This window comes from Mangifera indica, chromosome 5, assembly GCF_011075055.1.
Source record: "Mangifera indica cultivar Alphonso chromosome 5, CATAS_Mindica_2.1, whole genome shotgun sequence".
Taxonomy (NCBI): domain Eukaryota; kingdom Viridiplantae; phylum Streptophyta; class Magnoliopsida; order Sapindales; family Anacardiaceae; genus Mangifera; species Mangifera indica.
In genome coordinates, this window is record NC_058141.1 from 18,141,303 (window position 1) to 18,163,877 (window position 22,575).

Here is a 22,575-nt window from a genome sequence, read left to right on the forward strand (position 1 = left end):
CGGTTGCGGTCTATTTGAATAAATTAGAAAATATTATATTTAATTTAATTTAATTGTGAGGAAAGTACAAAAGGGTTCATAGCTCAGTAGCAGAGCATTTGACTGCAGATCAAGAGACCACCGGTTTCCCTAACTGAGTAATTGTGCATATATTTGTATTTACACATGGATTTCCACCAAAGTATTTCTTTTTGAAAAAATCCAAAAGACTTTAGCCGATGTAGATTTTGTCAACACGTATCTCATCTACACTCTGCAAATGAAATTTATACTCATCAACAAATGAGAAGCCCTGGTGGGATCTATTCTCCGGTATTGTTAGTCTGTAGACATGCATTGTGTCTGTCACCACCTGCCTGTCTTTCACCACCTGCCTGTCTTCTCCTTGCCTAGAAAAACCATTTCAGTTTATGATTAAAGGGGCACTGCAAATATTGAGCTAATTTAAGAAGTAATCATGAAACTCACCGAATATACTTGATTTTGGGAAACGAAGAGACGATCCCTTCAATTTTAGGTCCCTCGTTTGTCTTTTTTTACTTGATTTTTCTATGTTTGCAAGAGAGCTGCTATTTTCTCCGGTTAAAAGATCAGTTCCCTTTTTGACCTTTTCATGATAAATAGCTGGTGGAGCAAGCCTTAGCTGAGGCATATTTTCTATCTGCACTAATTTCTGGTCCTTCTGAAGATTATTTAATATCTCAAACTGCAACATTCAAGCTTAGTTTCGTTAAACTATCAATCATTGACAAGGGTAGGATACCAAAACAACAAAAAAAGGTTTTTTCAATTTACCCGTGATAATAGCTGAATTCCATAGGAGTTCTCTAATGTATCACCTTCATGCGAGTGTAGTGTGGTTCCAGATGCTGGCTGGGTTCTTGATGAAATCTTACTCACCAGACCATTCTCAGCAACAACTGATTTGTTTCTGGATCTCTGAGTATTCTTCTTAGGCATGCAAAGAGGGCATCCAGATGAGGAAACTCTACTTGATTCATTTTCCAAAAGTTCGCATTGAATATGAGTTGCATGACCACAATTAAACACTCGAATGCGAAAACTAGAAGAATTCTTTGTGAGAAGACAGTTGCATATACAACAAAATAAACTCCGAGGGGCATAGCCGTGAGAGGCACCCTTCTTGAGTACACTCATGGTATAGAATGTATCATCTTCTATCAAAGACTTGGCAGTATCCTGAAATGAAAGAATACAGTAAAAAATTTGAATCACTTGCCATTCAAATCAATTACACAATCAATCCCATACTTCAAAGGGGGAAAACAAATGTCGCCATGATGTGGGTTTCAGTAAAAAATAGATTTGACTTATATCTAGAACTAAACTATGTATGTCAGCTACACAAAATGCAATGAACCATGTTAGTCTTTTGTGGCTTTATTATTATTATATAATTACACATACAGATTATCATACTTGGATAGCATAAGTCCAAATCAAGAATCTATTGAGTCTGTAGTTATGCGTGTTTAAATATAAAGCTCGTAAGGCTGCATCAATAAGCTTATTTACAAAAATACCCAAGACATTAGTCCATAACACAGACCCCATGGATAGAGCACAATCCAAATTTTGAGCACATACCAGAATTCTTCTTTCAAAACTATATGTTCCCAGCATCCCCAGTATGGTAAGTTTAAAGTCACCAAATTCCTGGGTACCATTGTCAGATAGGAGTTTTGACATTATGGTTGGAAGATGAACATATCCTATCATTCCTTCAACAATCTCTTTAATGAACTGTGAGAACAATTTTCTTAAGATATGAGCACCCTTATGGGACTTTGAAATTTTCCACTTGATAACGCATGCTTCTTCATCCTCTGGCAAGCACAATGGCTCCTCCAGCATTTTTGAGCCATTTTCTCTTTCAGATGCCCTTTCATCACCCACAAGAGGCTGACAAAACCTGTATTGAAACTCAAAATATAACTGGCATGGATATGAATCTGCAACATATATGTAGCATTGACAACTGTTCCTTCATATTTCTAAACAGAGAATAGATTCTTGGTGATATTGCATACGAGTGCTATTAGAAAAGCAAGCATGCAACTTTTGTAATGAAAATTGAAAAACTAGCAGAAAATTCAAGCATTCTCTTTAACATTGTTGCAAAGACCGAACACCCAACATGAAATGTGAACCTGATGCCATGATGCCACAGTTCACTTTCATAGTTCCTATGCTTTTCTCTACTCTTGGGTTTTCTAGAAAGCAATTTAGCAATCCCAGCCCATCGTAACTTTAACAGGTTCAAAAGTGGAATTAGTTTATTACATATTACAAACAATGGCATATATTTGACATAATCATGATTATCATGCTATTGTTATTTTTACGTGCAGCTGCAGTGTTTTTCAGATTTGAAATATGAAAGAGAAACAAGTGTACACAATTTGAGTCTGAATTTAATAGTCACACGCAAACCAATTTGAAATTATATTAGAATAGAAACTTGGATTGAACACATAAAAGGAGGTTTTATGAAAATAAAAGATGTATCTATGATGTAAGTAGGGCTGGATTTGAGCCGAGCTTGAGATCGGCTCGGTTCACATATAGCTGAGCTCGAGCTTGTGAAAGCCAAGCTCGAATTCGGCTCGGCTCATTTTTCGTTATTAAAACAACGTCGTTTTAATACATATTGGTCAAAACGACGTCGTTTTGTATCAAAATTTTTAATTGAAAAATATGACGAGTAGCTCGGGCTCAGCTAGGACTGGCTCGTTCAAGCCAAGCTCGAGTTCAAGCTCGAATGGGCTCGATTCGAGTCCAGCCCTAGATGTAAGGCTGAGAACATGTAAAACATGGAATAGCAGGTTCCAAATGTTGTAAGAAAGAAAATGAATGATTGGAACTCACGAATCAAGCAATTTAAACCAGAGTGTTTCTGACTCCTCGGGATTCAAACGAGGAGTGTTTCGCTGACACAACCCAATACAGGCATGCAATATATTGCGCAAGTCATTCACCTGTACAAGAAAGATCACATAATCAAAATGCCAAATAATCCCTCCACCACCATAAAGATAGAAAATATCCTCAAATAAATAATGCAGGGGATAGAACTATATAAACCTCCTCCATGTTTAAAACTGTGGTGAAATGCTCCATGTTGATTGATCCCTTAAACACACCAGAAACTACGCTTCCCACAGCAGTTTCAAGCCTAAGAAATTTATCATCAAGCCCTGAAAGCGTAAGTAAAAGAGCACTTCCAACATCACCAACCCTTTCCAATAAAAATGCGGCTGCATCTATGATCCCATATTCCTGGCACAGGCGTAAACAGTGTTCCACTCGATAGCTATCAAAAGTTTCCAGAAACTTGAGAACTGATTCACGTTCATACTGACATAATAACTGCAAAATTAAAGAAAATAATCAAAACAATGCCTTCCTGATGTGCAAATGAGCTTCTAGAATACCCTGTTAGTAGAAAATAAGATCTGTAACACCAGAGAAATGATGAAGTAAAATTTGAATAACAGCTATGAAGAAGATCAAATACAAAAAATTGAAAGACTATATGATGTAACTGAGACCATGCACACACTGATTATGGGAGAGAGAGATGTTACTTCAATCAATTGTTATATTTATACAAGAGCTCACCTCCAGGTAAAGCTCAATCATATCATCAGTAACATGAACAGGGTTGCTGCGAAGCAATTTAGGGAAATCAGAGATTCTTTCCATGTAAGCCTCCAGTCCTCTTGAATGAAACTTCACCCTTTTTCCATTAGCAACAAACATACCATCGTCTTTTCTTAAATAGGATAAGTTCAGGGTTCCATATAAGTGAACCTCTACAACTGTCTTCAAATAAAGGAAAAGACTTTTTGGATGAGAATGAAGTTCAGAGAGGATTTGTGAAGCTTCATTACTGAATTGATCAATGACTAAGAAGAATGTGCCTTCCCTGCAAATGATCCAAGGCATGAGATTTCTAAGAGTAGAAATAGAAATAAGGAAAATTCTCAGCATTTGTCAACATGAGAAACAAAGATCAAACATAAATCTTAAGCTCAATAAAAGCCATTACCGGCTTAAGCCAACCAGCTCTGGAATCCGAGAGATGACTGCTGAACGAAAAACTACATGTTCGTTGTCAGTGAGCTGAACTAACGTATCATTGATGAAAGAGAAGGCATGGATTGGTTCATCAAAATCTTTCATATAGCTATCTAGAGCAGCAAGATAATGGTGTCTGATTGTATGAATTAAGCCACAAACCTGAAAATAACAAAATTGTCAATGGTTGGAAAAAAACTCAGCCTATGATAACATAATACAGATGGCACATGGTAAAGAAACCTGATGAAACTGTGCGCTTTCACATAAGTGTAACACATCAGATGCATTCCAATCAGTCTCAGGCACTACTTCTAGTAGGGCCAGCAGCTGCTTTTCTCTTTTTCTAGAAGTTTCAACACTATGTGTGGGATTACTTTGTGATGCATTCTTTTCTGACGTCAAGTAGCGCAAAATCTGACTCAATACACTTTTTGAGACATTAGCTTTTCCACATGCAACATAGTATGCAATGAACTCAAACAGATGACCTATGTCTTTCTGAGAAGGCCACATTTCAACTGATCCACTATCATCATTTCCAGAAGGCCCATCTATTTGGGAGATAACCTTGTCAAGAACATGAACAAGAGCATTTACAGTATTCTGAACAAACACATTCTGATTCTCATCCATTGAATTCTGTTCCTTGTTAGCCTCCATATTCGCATCAGCTGAATCATGTGAAGCAATGTCAGATTTTGGAGTTGGATGTTCTATGAAAGCATATCTTAGAACATCTAAGGTAGCTTCGGTATCTAATTCCAAGAGATGATACAGGTTCAGATATAATCCATCAATAGATAAGCTTGAAGCTGCTTGTGAATTCTGAGCATCAGATTCCTCCAATAAAAATTGCAACAGTTCTGTTCTAAGAGATGGCAAGCGTGTGGCAGGAAGAGTTCCATGTCCTGAAAATAAAGGACATGTTAGTTTAAGATGAATTCTATAGATGGATTTTTGTTCTACAGACCAATTTATCATCTACCTGTAAAAATTTAAATCATACCTGGTGGAAAAGCAAGACCTTGAAAGCAGTACTTCAGATACACAAGCATCCTGTAGCTGTAACAAGAAAAATGATCAGAAACGACCACTTTCAAGTTATAACATGGCCTAGCAAAATAATTATAATAATAATAATAACACCAAGGCAAAGATAAAAAGGATAATACAATATACATATAGAATTACATTTCAATTAACAAACTTAAGAACTGGTGCAAAAAGTTTTAAAATAAATTACTTCATCATCTTTGTCAGAAAACCCAAAATAAACAACCTACACATAAAACTACATCATGCATACAATCCCATACACAACCACAATCTTTTTCATTTTTTTCAACCTTAGTGAAATTGCATGAAGACTTAATCAGCCATCTTTGTTAGGGCCAGACCAGTGTTGAAATTCCAAGTGATAAGTCACCATATCACAACACAATTTCCTAGGATCAGGTTTATGTTATAGAAGACAGAATGCTTAACCATTGATTGATTCAAATTCGCTATAATCCAGCAGGGCCCATTTTTCATCTAAATTTAGCTGAAAGGTAAAAATTAGGGTAATTACAGTCCTATAGTGTTAGCTCCTCAACATGATTTAATTGATTAGATTTCTCATTAACCCAATTGTAATTGCTGACTTTTCAAAATCACTCTAACCCACCAGGGCTTCTAAAATTAGCTGATTTGTAAAAACAAGGGTAATTACAATCCTATAGAGTTAGCTTCCCAACATGATTTAAGTGATTTCTCAGTAACCCAATTGTCATAGCTGACTTCCGTAACAAATGAATATCTACACTAAGTTACTCCCCCAGCAAACTCACGAAATGGAATTTCTGGCAATATCACATTACATAAAGCAATTCACTTACTAACTATATCAAATATTGAAATAGCAAAACATTTAAAAAATAAAAGCTCCTAAACAAGAACAGAAAATCCACAGAAAGTTTCCAAATTCAATTACTACCACAGGTTTGCATGGCAAGCAACATACCCAAGGGCAGCAGCATTCTCTCTTAGACAATTTCGTAAAACTGCTAACAGCTCCTCCAAAGGAGCCCGAAAATCATCCAATCCTTTGTTGAAAAGATATACCAAAGCACCATACAGTGCATGCTCCCGGCATAACTTAACAACCTACAAGACAAATCATATATAAGTACAGCTTAAGGAGACCAAAGCTTGATATCAATCAGAAGTGATTAACAAATAATTGTTAACTAAGGATGTGATACGACCTGATTGAAGTCCAAAGAAGAGATATCCATATGAAGGACACATTGTTCAACTCGCTGTAACCACCCTTTGCTGCTATAATGCTCTACCAGTGCTTGCATGATCTTTGAGAACAGACACATATAAGATAAATTATTATGTGTAACTCAACAGATAAAAAGGGCAATATTTTACATGAATACCTCAGGAGGTAGAGATCCAAGCATGTCCTTCAAAATATATGGCTCCAAAAGCTCCAAAAATGTATCTAGAATTTAAAAAAAACCATCGATTAAAGTTAAATCATATCAATACAAATTAATTCACTAACTTCAGCAAACAAAATCATCATGTATATTATATTTTTTATTAACAATAGTTGTATCCTAGTATAAAATATAAATAGTTTTTTTCAGGACTGAAATTTGAGGCCTTTAAAGAATGGAAATCCACTTCAGAGTAGGGCAGAAAAGTTTGATGCAACTAAATTTCTGCTACATGGACAAAAAATAGTGATTTATTTTTAAGCCCATTTACATTTGATCATGAAACTTCTATGCATGTTAGGTCATCAACACAAGTCACTGAATGAGTCAAATTAATTGGCATGTTGCATAGAAATATAACAACCCTGATCTGAAGTCAATAAACTTAAAATAAGTTCAGCATAGCACTTAACAAAAGCAGAGATTGATGCAATGAGAATACCTTTGTGGTGAACAGCCACAAATTTAGAGAAAATTTCTTCAAAAAGGATGTCAGTCCTTCTGATATGGACACAGAATTCGACTGCTACACCACCAACACGGGTGAACTGCTCCTTTATTTCAGTGTGCACAGAACTACTTCTACTTTGTGTATCGTCTAGTTGTCCTAGTTTTTCAATTTGGTTGCAAAATGCCACTGATATATAAGAAAATACTTCATCCACATATGATAGTAACAACTCAACCAAATAAGGCATTATGACCTCCTGTACAGCATCTAGGGTTCTAGGAAGGTCAATAACACCATGAGCTTGGCCATCATAAAGCGTCATAGCCATGTTTAAGGCACCCATCCAGTCACCTGCTTTTCGGAGAACCTGAATCCGCTCCTTCCATGGAAGAAGGCGGGAAACTACAAGATGCATCGGTCCTAGTACATATATAGAAGCTCCTCTTATAGCCACACAGTTGTGATAGGATTTCTCAGGGTTCCCAAAAACATTAATGAAGTGGGTATGATATCCAATCAGATCATCTCCTATAGAACCATCTACAGAAAAACTTGTTTGGTGAATTACAGTTCCATCTTTAGCAAACAAATAAAGCTGTCTTGTCACTGTAAGAATCACAAGCATCTGCAAACATATATAACATCAATCAGCAATATATTTTCATGAATCCTCCACCATATGAAGAATGCCAAAAACATAGATTATAAAGTGAAGCAAGCAGTTTAACATGCACATGAGAGAAGACAAGAAAAAAAAAGAGTAAAGATACCTGATCATCCAACCAGGCAACACCAACAGCTGCACTGTCAATGGACCACTTTCCATATACTTTTAGCTCTGATTTGACCAACTTTGCAACCTGAACTTTCCGATCCCAAGCAAGTGCAAGCAATGAAACTCTCTCTGTTGCTTCTGCAGAAGTACTCTCTGCAACATATCTATCTCTCAGTAAGCTGTCAACACGAAAATTCAAACAAACTCAGAAAATCCATACCTGTTGAAGAAGCACGAGATGGCATCATACATTTCCAAGCAGTGTATGGTATGGAACCTTCCCGAACACCTTCTGGCCTAGAAAGTTGAGCATATACTTCTATAGTGGGAGTGAGCCTTACCTGCAACAAACACAATTATCTTCAACATACTGGGAATAATAGCATGTCTACAAAAAAGAAAGCATTAATCATGATCTAAATGGTACATGGAATTTGTGCAATCATCTGAGGACTTCATACCACCAATGCAGTTTGATGGGTGACAAATATGACCACACCTTCTTCAACCAAAGAGGACCCCTCATTGAAGAGTTTCCAACCTGCATCTGCTCCAACAACACCTCCCATCATGCTACCAATACTGCTGGTTGAAGCCGCAGAGTTTCCCTGAGAGTGAGATGATGGCAATGCACCTCCACAAGATTCATCTAAAAGAAGAGGAGAAGCTGATAGTACTACACCCGTTCTTTGTCCATCAAGGAGACACTAATTTAATTAATAAACATTATGTTATAAACTTGAGGGGATATCACCATTTCCTATCACATATCAACTTTGAATGATATATACATTATTTTACAAGATACATCATTATTGAAAAGAATGTTGTCTTACCTGAGTCTTGATAGAGAACCTATTAAGCAAGGGAACCACTGAGAAAGCATGTAACAGAACCAGGCCCTTACAATCACCAGTAACTGCTTTAAATTGACGAGTGACTTGAGAATCCTGCCCTAGAAATAATGTATGAACTACTGGTGCAGTGTGCTCTCCAGTAATAACTTTTGCTGCAGATGCCTTCTGTACATCCCAAACTACAATATGACCATCACCATAACCAGCTAAGAGCAGATCACCTTGCTGGTTGAAGCACATTGAAGTCACTGGGGCATGAGATCGATCCCCAAGTGAACCAAGCATAAGCATCTGAAATATACAAGTATAGGCCCAAAATGAACTTGGTTAAACTATGATATAATTAGAAACAAAAGTACTACTTCTATAAAAAAATTCTGGGGATTTTGGCAATGAAAGAAAACAGTTTAGTAAACACATAAGTAGGAAAAAGAATACAGATACATAACAGTTTGGGCAACCATTATAATCTTTCAAGAACTTGGGTGGAATCAGCTTTAGCTCTCAAAGATATGAGTATAAAATGACGACTCTTCAGAAGTGCTAAAAAGTCATTAAAGAAAAAATTATCCTTAGAAAGCCAATAAGAAGTGGTAGAAAATTCAGAAGTGCATCTGTGATAAAACTATCTATCAAAAATCATTATTCCTTTGTACTGTTCTGTTCATGACAACTTCCACTTGTCCCACAATAGATTTTTTTTTTCCATTTAGGACCCAGTTATTCTTATTAATTTTACAGATTAGACGTTAATTGAGAACAGATATTAACCCTCGTTTGCTGCCTAAAGGCTCCACTACACACTACTTTTTTTTTTTTTTTTCAATTTTAATACTTTCTTGAAAGTTCCTCGCCATAATTTTCTTTTTCCACGTTAAAAGGTCAATAGCTAGTGTATTCTTAAGCTGATCCCAGAAAGAATTGAAGATAATAGAAATTCAATGAAATGCAGCTAAATGACGAACAAGGGAAAGCAGTTTCAGTGACTTGCAGACCTTTGAATCCATGTTTTCATGATGATGAGCAGAGTATTTACTGGGAAGAACAATGATGACCCCTTTGGACATTCCAATAGCAATAAAATTAAGATGCACTGCCAAGACTTGTGGGGAACCATGATCACGCCTGAATGCCTGGGATCCAATAGTCTGCGTAATAGTGTTATTGGCATTAACATCAAAATATCCCAATGTGGTTGACCCTCTCCTTACACCTTCAAGTCTCATAGGTTGGGCAGCCGCACCCTCCTCCCAATGCAGACCAGTAGATGCCTGCTTCTTTTCGAGTTCCTCTGCCAATTCAAGAGGCTTCATGGAAGGCCGTGTTTTCTTTCCAGCTCTTCTACTAATTATCTCGCTCTCCAACTGCTCAATTCTTTCTTCTACAAGCTCCGAAATGTCACTTATAGCACTGGCATCATCACCACCACCAGTGTCCACCGCATCATCCTTACAGCTAGACAGACCATTGTCCAAATTCTCCATCTCCGATATCTGAACCTCCTCCATTTGTCCATCTTTAGCCGACTCAGGTGAAGAAGAAACATTATTTTCACTGGAATCATCATCACCAGTAACAGAGGTAACATTTCTATTTCTATCTATATCATTAACATCTTCCGAACCATCAACTGTAGATTTTTTACTCAAAGTCAAATCCTCCGCATCAATAAGTGACGAGGAATCAACCAGTTGTTCAGTATGCAGATTAGAACTTGCATTTAAGTGTTCTTCATCAGCATCACTAATCATTAATTCTAATTTAGTATCTTCATCTTTATTGCAAGGTAAATCTGTTGATTCTTCGCTAACACTTACTTGGGCAAATTGAAAATCACCCATTTTCTCGTCATCTTCTTCCAATTTCTCGCTGGACACGCTAATTTCATTTGAAGAAACAGAAACAATCTCGTGATCGTCAACATCCAGAACCTTCTGTAGCATCCCACTCCCTGCTCTCAGCGACTTTAAGGCGGCAGCATGTGGAGTGGGCACAGGGCGCGAGGCGGCAGCAGCCGCCGCAAGCGCCGCGCCCGGTTTAGCGTTGGAACGCACTCCCCCGAACAAGGATGGCAATTGCCTAGCAGATGCAGAAGAAGTCCTCCATAAGGGATCAGCTGCTGATTCGTTAGTTTTGTGGCGAGTGAAGGAACTAGTTTTTGGTGGTTTTGTGAAATCTTGTGAAGAAATGGAATCATCTTGGTGCTGTGATTTGGGGACGGAAAGATGTGAGTTGGACACAGGTGATGATGGTGGGGAGGATGAATCGGTGTCGTTGAGAATTTCGTCGAGGGTACGGTGAGGAACTGAGTTGGAATCGTCGTCAGAATCGGAGGAGGTGTTTGAGTTAAGAAAGGAGTCAATGTCGAGTTCCATCAGTGACTTCGAATTGTTGCGTGTCTTAGTTATAATACTAAGCAACTTTGGTCCTTGTTATCCAAGCATGTTAGATCGCTTCCATTAATAAATCTGATAAGAACATCTTCAAATCAAAGGGGCCTGGTTAGCCATAACAGGGATCGAAATCAGTAACATCTTTAGCAAGCACTCTCCCCTATTGCCACATTAAAAAATAAATAAAAAATAAAAAAATGAAAGAAATAAAGGCTTCTTCACCCCAAATAAAAAAATAATACTTCTTCCCAAAATTCAACTCCGAATGAAAAAATAATAATAATCAAAGTCAAATAAAAACATTTAAATGCAATTCCAATTTTAATTCTAAATTCCGCATCTAATTTTTGGGATTATTGTAAGTAGTATCACAATTGATTATAGATAACAAAATAAACAAAAAATTTATTTTATAAAGTAACTTATCTATTTTCTGTAGCGGCCCAGTAGCCTTTTTATTTTTAAAATTTAAAATTTGAAAAATTATATATTTGATATTTTTAATTATTATATTCAGTAGAAAAATTATAATAAAAAATTTCTCTCTAAATTTGGATTATTTTTTGGGAAATTATTTTTAATCCCCAGGGTTTGATGAATGATTTAAATTTGAAATTTTTCATTACACGTTTATCAAAATCAGTCATTTTATATCAATTAAAATATTTATTAACCCGTTTGTATTGGCGATATGAATAGCTAATGAACTGACTGATATTCGTGTAATTTTTTCATTGAAATCATATCAAATCAGTACTATTCTAGTCATTTAAGCAGATACTGCACCAGTTCATTACGAATTCAGTTTGGAATATCGAGAATTTGGTTTTGCCTACAGTTTTTGCAACTCCTGGAACTGTGTTATAGATCACTCTGTGCTTGTGGTGACCGACCAATAGCTGATGGAAGCCTTCTTGAATTCTTACGGCAAGTTTCAACCTTTGGGCTTTGCCTTGATCTGATAGGCACACTGATGTCATTAATGCTATGACAGTTGGGCATAGGATCTTATCGACAATCGTGTGAATTAAAAAGGCAGGAATGGCTCTGAGCTGAGAGGCAAACGCCCTCTGTTTGGCCTGATCTTCCAAGAAGTAAAGAAATTGGTATCATCATATTGGACACTCTCCATGTCATTTCAGAACTTCCCCAGATAACTTTGGTGCCTTATAATTTCAACGGCTACATCTGACGCACTTGCTGTTAAGATTTTACAACGTGAATGCCATGTGAAGCAGCCATGAAGGGTTGTTCGAAAAGCTTGCTGATCTAGAAGCTGCTCCATCTGTTGTGGCCCGTCTCTTCTCAATACATTGGTACAGAAACCGATCAATGGGCAACAAGAGATCATGATTAGCTACTCTGATTCGGAAAGCATAATGGCATTAAGCTCACAATGTAGGAACTTTTGGAAGAGGAGGGCCCACTTCTCTTATTATACTGCCTCAACCACCTGATACAATCCACAAATCACTTCATGTGACATATCAAGGTGAAATAATTCAGCAATCTTTTGGGGAGGAGCATTTGTGCTTCAGAACAATACGACGACAAAAAAACGTAAAAATCTTTTAAGCATATTCCAGTTATACCCTTCGTCTTCTTGCCAGTGTCCTATGTATAAAAATCTCTCTCTCAACTTGTAGATGTAGACCGTGCAAAATTCCTGAGGTTCTTGTTTAATGTTAGACGCCTCATTCATAATTTTGTTGCCACGTGGAAAGCTTGAATTACTAGCTACAAATAGCGGCTCCTAGCTCTCTTCAAGCTCAGAACCATGCTAGTTTGAAGACCAACTGCACCAATAGCCCTTAATTCTTCAGCAGGTGAAATCTATATGAATAGCTTCCTTGTATAAATGTTAACATAGTGTGAGGTCACATGTCTATCAGCGTTGATAGGCTATTGATGTATATCTCCTTTATTGAAATGATCTTCTCTTGCTTATTCTTTTTCAGATCATAATATTAGCAATGGCAAGTGTGGCTGCTTCAAGCTTTGCATCAAGAAGTACTTCACCTTTCCACCATGGGCATGAAGTAGCCTCCGGATCAGATGCTAAAGCATTACAGATTAAAATTGGATTAATGAAAATAAATATGACCCACAATGGGCTAAGATGTTTAAAGAAAGAGGATCGGTTGTATATCAAGACCATGGCACAAGTAAACAGAAAGCAAGCGGAGAGGAAAAAGTTTAGAACAGAGAAGGTAAGAACCAAGGAAGTCATTGTTTGTAGAAGTGGCATGAATCTAGTGTTTGTGGGTACAGAGGTTGCTCCATGGAGCAAAACTGGTGGTCTTGGAGATGTTCTAGGAGGTCTTCCACCAGCTATGGCCGTAAGTTTACTTTTCTCTTTTGTTTCATTGTTATTTCGATCAATCAGTAATATCAAAATTTACAGTTTTTGGCCGAGTAGAATTTGTTTTGAGTGTATGACAAAATGAATCCTTCTACAGGCTTTTGGGCACCGTGTCATAACCATTGCTCCCCGTTATGACCAGTACAAAGATGCTTGGGATACAGACGTTGTAATTGAGGTATATTGTTATATTCTTGTCAATTTGGCTTTTCTTTCTTCTCAACAAGAGTTCCTTTTTCTGGTCTGATAAAATTGACTATAGGTTAAAGTTGGAGATAGATTTGAAAAAGTTCGCTTCTTTCATTGCTACAAACGAGGAGTTGATCGGGTGTTTGTGGATCACCCTTTTTTCCTTGAGAAGGTAGTTCCCTGTCGAAACATTGTCTCTCTATATGCCTCAAATTTGACGGCGGCTGCCTCCAATATTTTTATTTATCTCTTTATTTATTTTGATGAATTAACTTAAGGTGTGGGGGAAAACCGAGTCCAAAATCTACGGGCCTGTAACTGGAGTGGACTACCAAGACAACCAACTTCGATTCAGTCTGTTATGCCAGGTTAATCTTTGCCCTGTTGAAAATGATATTCTAGTCTCACCTGCTCCATACTATGATCAACTTTTGAATATCAATTGCTTAAAAAATTAGTTGTTAGAAGGTGTAAATATGGAGTAATAATTCCTACAGCATTTTTGGAACTCAATGTTAATGTGCCCATATGTTATCGGCCTGGGAAGTAGGTAGTTGCAAGGGAACAACTCTGCTTGCAACAGAAGACACACAACAGATTTATATATGAAAGTTAGATGTTTGAATCAGCTCCTGACTGCATTATGCATAGCAATTTACGATGTCATTGTGTACTTATTATATTGCTTAACTACTCTGCTAACCCTGCAGATGGTTGTTTGAAACCAACCAAGTAGCTTTACCACTTCGTAGTTATTGGTATCACTTGTAATGTTTCAAGCTTTCAGGCAGCTCTAGAAGCACCAAGGGTTCTGAATCTTAACTGTAGTAAATATTTCTCTGGACCATATGGTAAGGGCACTGTGATTCTTGAAACCAGCAGGATCTGCTAAACAACATCAATTATGAAATGTTGCTTTGATCTCCTTGCGTGCAGGAGAAGATGTTGTATTCATTGCCAACGATTGGCATACTGCCCTTCTTCCATGTTACCTCAAATCTATGTACAAAGACAAGGGAATTTACAAAAGTGCCAAAGTAAGTAGTCTTGCCCTTATGCATTATATTAAAAATTCTGGTAAGCAACTTGAAAGCGGTTGTTTTTGGTTAACAGGTTGCTTATTGCATCCACAATATTGCTTACCAAGGAAGATTTGCATTTGCCGATTTCGCATTTCTCAATCTCCCAAATGAATTTAAAGGCTCTTTTGATTTTATAGATGGGTAAGGTTCTATTAGCTTAGAGTGCAGAGTTTTTGAAGGTTGAAACTGCAATGCTTCTAATCCTATGCTACAGGTATGATAAACCTGTGAAGGGTAGGAAAATCAACTGGATGAAAGCTGGAATATTAGAATCAGACAAGGTCTTAACTGTTAGCCCACACTATGCCAAAGAACTTGTTTCTGGCATAGACAAAGGAGTGGAATTGGATAACATACTTCGTAAAACTGGTGTTATTGGAATTGTGAATGGGATGGATGTCCAGGAGTGGAACCCTTTAACTGACAAATTTATAGGCATCAAATATGATGCTTCAACTGTAAGAATCTATTTAGTTATATTTCTTCTCCAGTAACAACTGTACGTAAATCTTTGCTTGATAAAATTTTTTTCTTAAATTTTGATATTGTCAGGTGATGGATGCAAAACCTGTTTTGAAGGAAGCACTCCAAGCAGAAGTTGGGTTACCAGTTGATAGGAATATCCCTGTCATTGGATTCATTGGTAGACTTGAAGAGCAGAAAGGCTCGGACATTCTTGTAGAAGCCATTCCCCAATTTATCGGAGAAAATGTTCAGATAATAGTCCTTGTAAGTATCCCAATAGCATGTTATTACTCTCTCGTAAATAAATATGTAAAATCTACGTATACTAAGCTGCTATTTTTCATTCTCTCAGGGTACTGGTAAAAAGGCAATGGAGAAGCAACTTGAACAACTAGAGATACTGTACCCAGACAAGGCTAGAGGAGTGGCAAAATTCAATGTTCCTCTGGCCCATATGATAACGGCCGGAGCCGATTTTATCTTGGTTCCAAGCAGATTTGAACCTTGTGGTCTCATACAATTACATGCTATGCGTTATGGAACTGTATGATGTCTATCCATATGAATTCTCTATATTCTAACTCTTGCTATATATTAGACAATGTTGTATGCTTGATACTCTTGCCCTTTCCAGGTACCGATTGTGGCCTCCACTGGTGGACTAGTTGACACTGTGAAAGAAGGTTTTACAGGATTCCAGATGGGAAACTTCAGTGTTGAAGTAACGCCTAACTATATACTATGTTTCGATAGACAGAGCAACTTCAAAAACTATTCTTTGCATTTTTAAATGAGTTTAGACTAATTCCCAAATGTTAATCTTTCAGTGTGACGCTGTGGATCCAGCGGATGTGAGTGCAGTGGCTACAGGCGTCAAAAGAGCCCTAGCAACATATGGTACTGAAGCTTTGACTGAAATGATAACAAATTGCATGGCCCAAGATCTTTCATGGAAAGTAAGTAATACTTTGAAATTTGTGCAAGATTCTTGAAACTAATGCTCAGCTTCCATGGTAACCAATGATCCATACAGTTTTTGAGCCTCGAATCATCTTGCTATGTACACAGGGACCCGCTAAGAAGTGGGAACAGGTGCTGCTAAGTTTGGGAGTTGATGGCAGTGCACCTGGCATTGATGGTGAGGAGATTGCTCCACTCGCCAAGGAAAATGTTGCTACGCCATAAGGATTCTAAATTCTGTATGTTTTTGCTTCTTCCCACGTCTGTAAACTAACGTCACATAAATCAGTCTTAACAGTCTCTTATTCCACTGAATTTGTACGCAACAGACCCTGTTATAGGATACTTAATATATATGTTTTTACAAAAAATTTGGAGGACATTACCGCTCTTGCGAAAAACTTAATCGTGCAGCTCCTGAGTTAGCTTTTTCCCTGAATACGAGGCTCTCCGTTAGTCTTTAAATTCATTTCAGGTATCAATGGCGTCATCAAAGGATAACCCTGCTCCACCCTGATCTCAAATTTTACATACTATAATTTCTCTGATTTTTCTCCTTTAAGTGAAAAGACAACTTTATTGTTTACCAGAAAACATCTTCAACGTGCAAACATGTTGCAAGGGCTACGGCCATAAAAGATTACTTCCCCTAACTGAATTACATTTGCACTTCATTTTAAGTCGTGCAAGCCATTAAGCTACACCAACTAATTGAGATTGGCAATAAACTAGTTCCAACATCCTACAAGAAAGAACCAATCCCATCATGATCAACTGAATGCAATGGCTTCCACATTCATATTCAATATAAAGGCAAAACAAAATAATAAAGGAAACAAAAATAATCACCATACTTAATATATATATATATATAGAGAGAGAGAGAGAGAGAGAGAGAGAAAGAGAGAATCACAGAGACAATATATGTTTAGATCCACACCAACACAGCACTTCTTCATCCATGATTATCTATACCTCAAAATAACATAAGCCTGGGAGCATAGAGCCCGGTCTACTCCGTGGGCTAATACATAATACTAAAATATCCAAAAGTCAACCACTCTCATAGTAGTAATAAACTAGAACAGGACAAAGATAATCAAAGAAGCTCCTAATCGAACAAGCTGAATCCCATATCTTCGTCACTCTCTTCCTTAGGCTCTTCCTGCAGAATTACCAAAATGCATAAATATATTATACAGCAACAAGCCCCACATTCCAATACCAGTAGTTAAAATTTTCAAAAAGTAAAAGCTGTTGTTATAGTCACCTTCTTCTCCTCAGGTGGAGGAGCAGCATCAGCCCCGGCAGCACTTCCTCCAGGCGCGGCGACAGCAACTGCTGCACCGCCACCAGACCCCACATTCATAATAAGGTCTTCAATATTTCTCTTTTCAGCTAGCTTTGCAAACAAGCCAGGCCAGTAAGAATCAACAGTAACATTGGCTGCCTTCACCAATTGTGAAATCTTCTCTGCCTATCAAAACTGTCAAAGAAAAAACCAAACCAATCTCCAAATATAAATCAATTACTTCAACAACAACAATTTTAGCCATTTATGTTCCAATCATTTTCCCTTATGGTCACAAAAATGCATAGGTTAACTAAAAATTAATTAAAACTGAAAAAGCTAAATGAAGAAAATATTGGATACTTCAAAACGAGTTTTTCATACTTTCTCACTCTTTCTCGTCGAACAAACTAAGGCCCTAGAAAAGAGATTCAATGAAACCCTAGGAGCCCAAAACCTAAGCACAGATCTCAGAATATCAAAATAATAATAATAATAATAAAAATTATATTGCAATTAAGCGCATATAATTTCATGATAAGGATACACTAATGGCTATGCCATCATCATAGAGGATCAGACAAGCGTAAGTGCAAGCAAGCTCCGGAATCGACATCGTTTCGACTGAACACAAAGCACCAAAATAACAAGATAATTAGTAAACTTTAAAATAATAGTAAAAGATTGTGTCCATAACCACAAGGTAAAGAGAAGATGATTTGATTAATTTAAAAATTGCAAGTTGATATTTTCTATGGGAACAAACAGAGACAGAAAGAAAGAAGAGAATCTTACCAGAAGAAAGAAGACCAACCAATAATTGGTCTGTGAATGGACATGAGGGCTTTTAAAGTGGTGGCGGTCCATTTAGAACCGTATAGTATAGAACTACACGCTTCAGCTACGCTTCTCTGATTATTCACGTACGATTTTTTTGGGACGATTCCCACTTCTTCCCAGCGATCTTTCCTGAATTTTGGACAAACACATAAACTAACCCAAACTTGTTGTAATTATCCACTCACCTCACATCACTTTTTAATTCATTCTATTTGATCCCTTTCAGTATCTTTTCATTTTTTATTTTCTTTTTATTATACTTATAGTAAGTTATTGTTATCTTTCATTTTCATTTTTTTAGTTCCTTAAAAATTATTGTGAATACCCCAAATTAAGGTTTGGGCTTGGGCTTACAGCCTAATGCTTATATAACTATCGGGTTTGACGGGTTTGCTTTTTTAAATTTCACTGGAAAGAAATCTTTCATTTTCTGATTCACTCCCACGCTCCAACAAATTGCCCTGAATCTAGTATTAGATTGTATTTGGTAAAAGATGAACTATAACTATCAACAATCTAACTTGATAAAAAAAAATTATAAAAAATTTTTCAAAGATTTTATCCACACAGAAAGGAATAAAAATTATTATTTTTTAATTAGCCACTAAGGCTAGCGATGAATAATAGATGTTCAATGCATCCCTTAATTTATTTAGAAGAAAATTTGGTCAACCAGGTGAATGCTCAACTTTGAAACAGCAAAAAAAAACAAAAAAAAAAAAGGGTAAAGAAATCCATTGACTCTTTTGTAAGATCCCCTTGGATTCCAAACACATGCTCCAAAGATAGTCTCATCACTCATGCAAAAAAGAAAAGTTATAAAGAATGCCGACTGAAAATGAAAGATGAAATGTAAAGGAAGATTAAAAGATACACCATCTCCTTTTTCCAACTAATCCTAATTTAAAAAGAATCAATCATGAACAATGGAGAAAGATATTACAAGTTAGTTGCCAAGCTATCCAAGCTCGCCCACCAATCAATCAATCTTGGTTCAAAGATACAAAATCAATCTTTTGAACCAATAACTTGAAATATTAACAAAGAGTTACGTTTTCAGATGCTGTATGCAATCGAGGCATACCCATCTGAAAATTGGTATCCTAGGTAGAATCTAAAGCCAATATTTAGCTTCTACCTTATGAAAATAGTACATAAATGAATATGATCTTCTTCTACTCTAACAACTACTAAGACTCCCTATTGTCCTAATAAAATGAGACATGTATTATGAAGATGACAGGATGACAAAGACAATAATGTTGGGCATGGATGGGGTTTGAATCGAAGGAAGTTAGTGGAGCTGGTGATGCCTTTTTATCTCAAATATGTTGGTTCCTTGAATGAACTTTCTGATGCTTGATTCTTGGATTCCTTCTCTTTTTATGCTAAGGCATCCTTTTCCTGAATGAGTGACTTTAACAATGTTTGTTCTTATTCATTTCTTTTTCCCTCTAGCTCAGACTCTTATCACCTTTTATCCAAATCTTGTCAGTCTTTAAAGACGACATTATATTTCTCAACATCAATTAGGTGGATGAATTTTGTTCGGAAGCTGTTGCAGATGCTTGTGAAGCACCTGTTCCTGTTGCAGTCAGCGCCCCAGTCACCCCTATCGTTGTTGTAGTTACACCTGTCCAAACACATAAATATATAGATGAATACACAATGCATAAAATTTAATAACTTGTACGCATTTAAGAAATGTTTATGACCTGTGCTAGAAGTTGTCAGCGGCATAGAAGAAGGAGTGACAGGATTCCAGTTGTACCATAATGCTGAGGCAAATATGGGTACTGCAACATTTGGGGATATTGAACTCCAAACCCTTGAGCTTGACTACTCTGTGCATATTGAGCATAAAACGGATACATATTTTGGAACATTCCTGGAGTTCCTGATGCCCCAGCTGTAAAGTAAGGTGAGAATTGTTGACCGCCATAAAGATTGTAGTGGTTCTGCAAAATATATAGTGTTCTTTAGACCCAGTTCTAGCAATTCAATGCAATCTTACTGCACCAATTTATTAAGTACTTAATAAGGAGATACTTACCAAAGGGTACATGGTGTCTTGTGAATATCCAGCAAACCTAAAAGTTAAACCCCCAGAAAATAAGGTCAGAAGGAGGAGACATTGGAATATAAACAAACAAATCTGGTTCCTTAGGTCAATATATATATATGAAGAAAACGCCATTTGACTATGTTTAATGTATACAATGTAATAGCTTACCCATAAGCTGAATAAGGAAAGGTGTACTGATTGGTAGGTTGATGGATGTATGCTGAGGAGAAGCCTCGGTAAGAAGCCGCAGCTGCCAATCCAGATGTTGGTCTAGATGGCCCAGAACCTACAATTACATGTTTTATCCTCTAATCAATCAAATTATTTTATTACAATACTGGAAATGCAGTGCTTCTTAGATTCACGTCAAAAACAAATTTAGAAGAAAAAACTAGTAATTGTAGATTGAACTAGCGTTCAATAACAACATAATAAACTTGATGCGTTATTGTCTATAGATACATTTTCAGAAAGAAATGTTTCAATAAATATTGCAGTTTTCTTACGTTTCATGATTTATTATCAGGTAGATATTTCAGAAGGCTTATTAATTCACGTTTGAATAAAAGTCGATAACCATGGCAATATTCTACTAGAGCAAGAATTAAACAAGTCGTAGAAAAAAAGAAGCGAGAGAAGATAACCATGTTGAGGAGTTGGTGGGTGAGTCTTGTGTGCACCGAGGGAAGCAAGATTGCAGTTTGCCCTCCTTCCATCAATGACCGGTGATGGGTTTTGACATGCTCTCATGGCAGCCTCTGGATCCTTAAATGTGACCTAATCACAAATCAAAAGAGCTTGCTTTTTATTATAACGAAGATTAATTAAGAAAAAAGAAATATAGCTTTGCAAAATAGCCTTACAAAGCCATAACCCTTGGATCTCCCGGTGTTCTTGTCTGTGATAACAACAGCCTCAAGTATCTCTCCGAACTGCTCAAAATAACGTCTCATGGTATCTCTTTGAGTCTCCCAAGCCAAACCTCCAACAAAGATTTTTGTAAAAGTAGTGTCATTGTATTCTCCGGTATTGTTACCACCCACCATCTGAAATTGTCGTGGTTGAGAGATGGCAATAAAACTCAGAAGAAAACAATTCAAAAAGAGCCCAAATAAAACCCGAAAAGAAGATGAAAAGAAAAGGAAAAGAAACCCAGAAGCTGGACAAAACCAACAGACCCAAGAAGCCAAATATAGAGAAACAAACGGAAAAAAATAATGATTAAAAGAAGCGCTTGTCTGATGATGATCGCATCAATCAATCAGAAGCACTCTTTCCGGCTCAAGCACTTGTGCAGCTTATATTTGTATTTGTTTGGAATAACCTTGTTCTGGTTGTTGTTTTTCAATTGTTATAACTGCCACTTTTTCACAAGCACAACTCCTCAGATTCCTCAACAACGATACCCCGAACGAGAAATCATTACTGTTGAGGGTGGTGGAAAGAGAAGAAAAAAAACCCTTTGAAGCAAAATAATTATATATACAATACAATAAAAATACAGAAGAGAGAAGAAGAGAGATGGTATGATAAAAGGAAGAAGAGAAGAGAAGAAAGCAGGAGAAAGACAAAAAAACTGCTAATGGGCACACACACACGACAACAGTGGACAAAATTATCCAATGAAAAATCAAAGACCAACTTTTTTGCTGTAACAACCACTTTCTCTCTCTATCTTTTTCATATTATAAACACATATATGCTTGTGGGTGGGTCTGCATAAACATCTGCTTCGCTGTATTCAACCTTCTATTTTCATCTCTCAATATTCAATCTTCTCTTCTTCTGTTTATGGCTATGGTTCTTTCTTTTTCTCCCTTCTCTGAACTGCACCTGCAACTATTCCCTCAACCGAAAAAGTACAGGTAATCTCCCAAAACCATAGCTTTTTGGCACATCCTTCTAAATTCTGTTGAATCTTAATATTAAATTAAGCCCTCGCCAACCTTGAGCACCCTGGGCTTCCCTCATTTTTTCTGAAACCCTAAACTGCCCCCAACAACGCTGTTGTTGTTATTACCTGAATTTATAAAAGGATAGTCAATAAACAAATATCCTAAAATCCAACAATATTCAACTACTTTTCTTCTCTCCTTACTATTTTCGTAACGTAATCCATCTTATTCCACTTCATTTCAAGCCATAAACTTCGTCAATGGCTATTAGAGGTTCAAATCTGACTTCAAGCTTGGAGGGGTAAATTAGTCTTTACAAGTAGGTAATATAAGAATAACATTAAAACACAAAAACTA

General features: G+C 36.8%; 4 protein-coding genes across 4 annotated transcripts; 1 reads left to right on the forward strand and 3 right to left on the reverse strand.

Moving 5' to 3' along the window:
* Positions 1-13: 13 nt before the first annotated feature.
* On the reverse strand, positions 14-11,322 carry LOC123216444 (vacuolar protein sorting-associated protein 8 homolog). Its single transcript, XM_044636848.1, has 19 exons — positions 9,672-11,322; positions 8,656-8,967; positions 8,281-8,526; positions 8,040-8,160; positions 7,815-7,972; positions 7,036-7,669; positions 6,531-6,595; positions 6,351-6,452; positions 6,107-6,249; positions 5,111-5,166; positions 4,345-5,012; positions 4,073-4,263; positions 3,643-3,949; positions 3,106-3,390; positions 2,890-2,999; positions 1,609-1,933; positions 796-1,200; positions 469-706; positions 14-389 (listed from the first exon to the last, which is right to left on the reverse strand). Exons 1-19 carry the CDS (start codon positions 11,049-11,051, stop codon positions 364-366), a joined length of 5,772 nt encoding a protein of 1,923 aa, XP_044492783.1. The 5' UTR covers positions 11,052-11,322; the 3' UTR covers positions 14-363.
* Positions 11,323-12,735: 1,413 nt separating this feature from the next.
* LOC123217011 (granule-bound starch synthase 1, chloroplastic/amyloplastic-like) lies at positions 12,736-16,509 on the forward strand. Its single transcript, XM_044637739.1, has 14 exons — positions 12,736-12,895; positions 13,028-13,408; positions 13,529-13,609; positions 13,694-13,792; positions 13,899-13,988; positions 14,408-14,471; positions 14,557-14,657; positions 14,734-14,843; positions 14,917-15,160; positions 15,255-15,431; positions 15,520-15,711; positions 15,802-15,888; positions 15,995-16,123; positions 16,236-16,509. The coding sequence occupies exons 2-14, from the start codon at positions 13,043-13,045 to the stop codon at positions 16,350-16,352; spliced, it is 1,857 nt and encodes a 618-aa protein (XP_044493674.1). The 5' UTR covers positions 12,736-12,895; positions 13,028-13,042; the 3' UTR covers positions 16,353-16,509.
* A 545-nt stretch (positions 16,510-17,054) lies between these two features.
* LOC123217012 (60S acidic ribosomal protein P1-like) lies at positions 17,055-18,277 on the reverse strand. Its single transcript, XM_044637740.1, has 4 exons — positions 18,214-18,277; positions 17,966-18,042; positions 17,398-17,604; positions 17,055-17,292 (listed from the first exon to the last, which is right to left on the reverse strand). Exons 2-4 carry the CDS (start codon positions 18,032-18,034, stop codon positions 17,239-17,241), a joined length of 330 nt encoding a protein of 109 aa, XP_044493675.1. The 5' UTR covers positions 18,035-18,042; positions 18,214-18,277; the 3' UTR covers positions 17,055-17,238.
* Positions 18,278-19,193: 916 nt separating this feature from the next.
* Positions 19,194-22,318, reverse strand: LOC123216036 (probable RNA-binding protein ARP1). The gene is made up of 6 exons (XM_044636387.1): positions 21,187-22,318; positions 20,968-21,100; positions 20,492-20,609; positions 20,312-20,348; positions 19,974-20,216; positions 19,194-19,891 (listed from the first exon to the last, which is right to left on the reverse strand). The coding sequence occupies exons 1-5, from the start codon at positions 21,367-21,369 to the stop codon at positions 19,989-19,991; spliced, it is 699 nt and encodes a 232-aa protein (XP_044492322.1). The 5' UTR covers positions 21,370-22,318; the 3' UTR covers positions 19,194-19,891; positions 19,974-19,988.
* Positions 22,319-22,575: the final 257 nt, after the last annotated feature.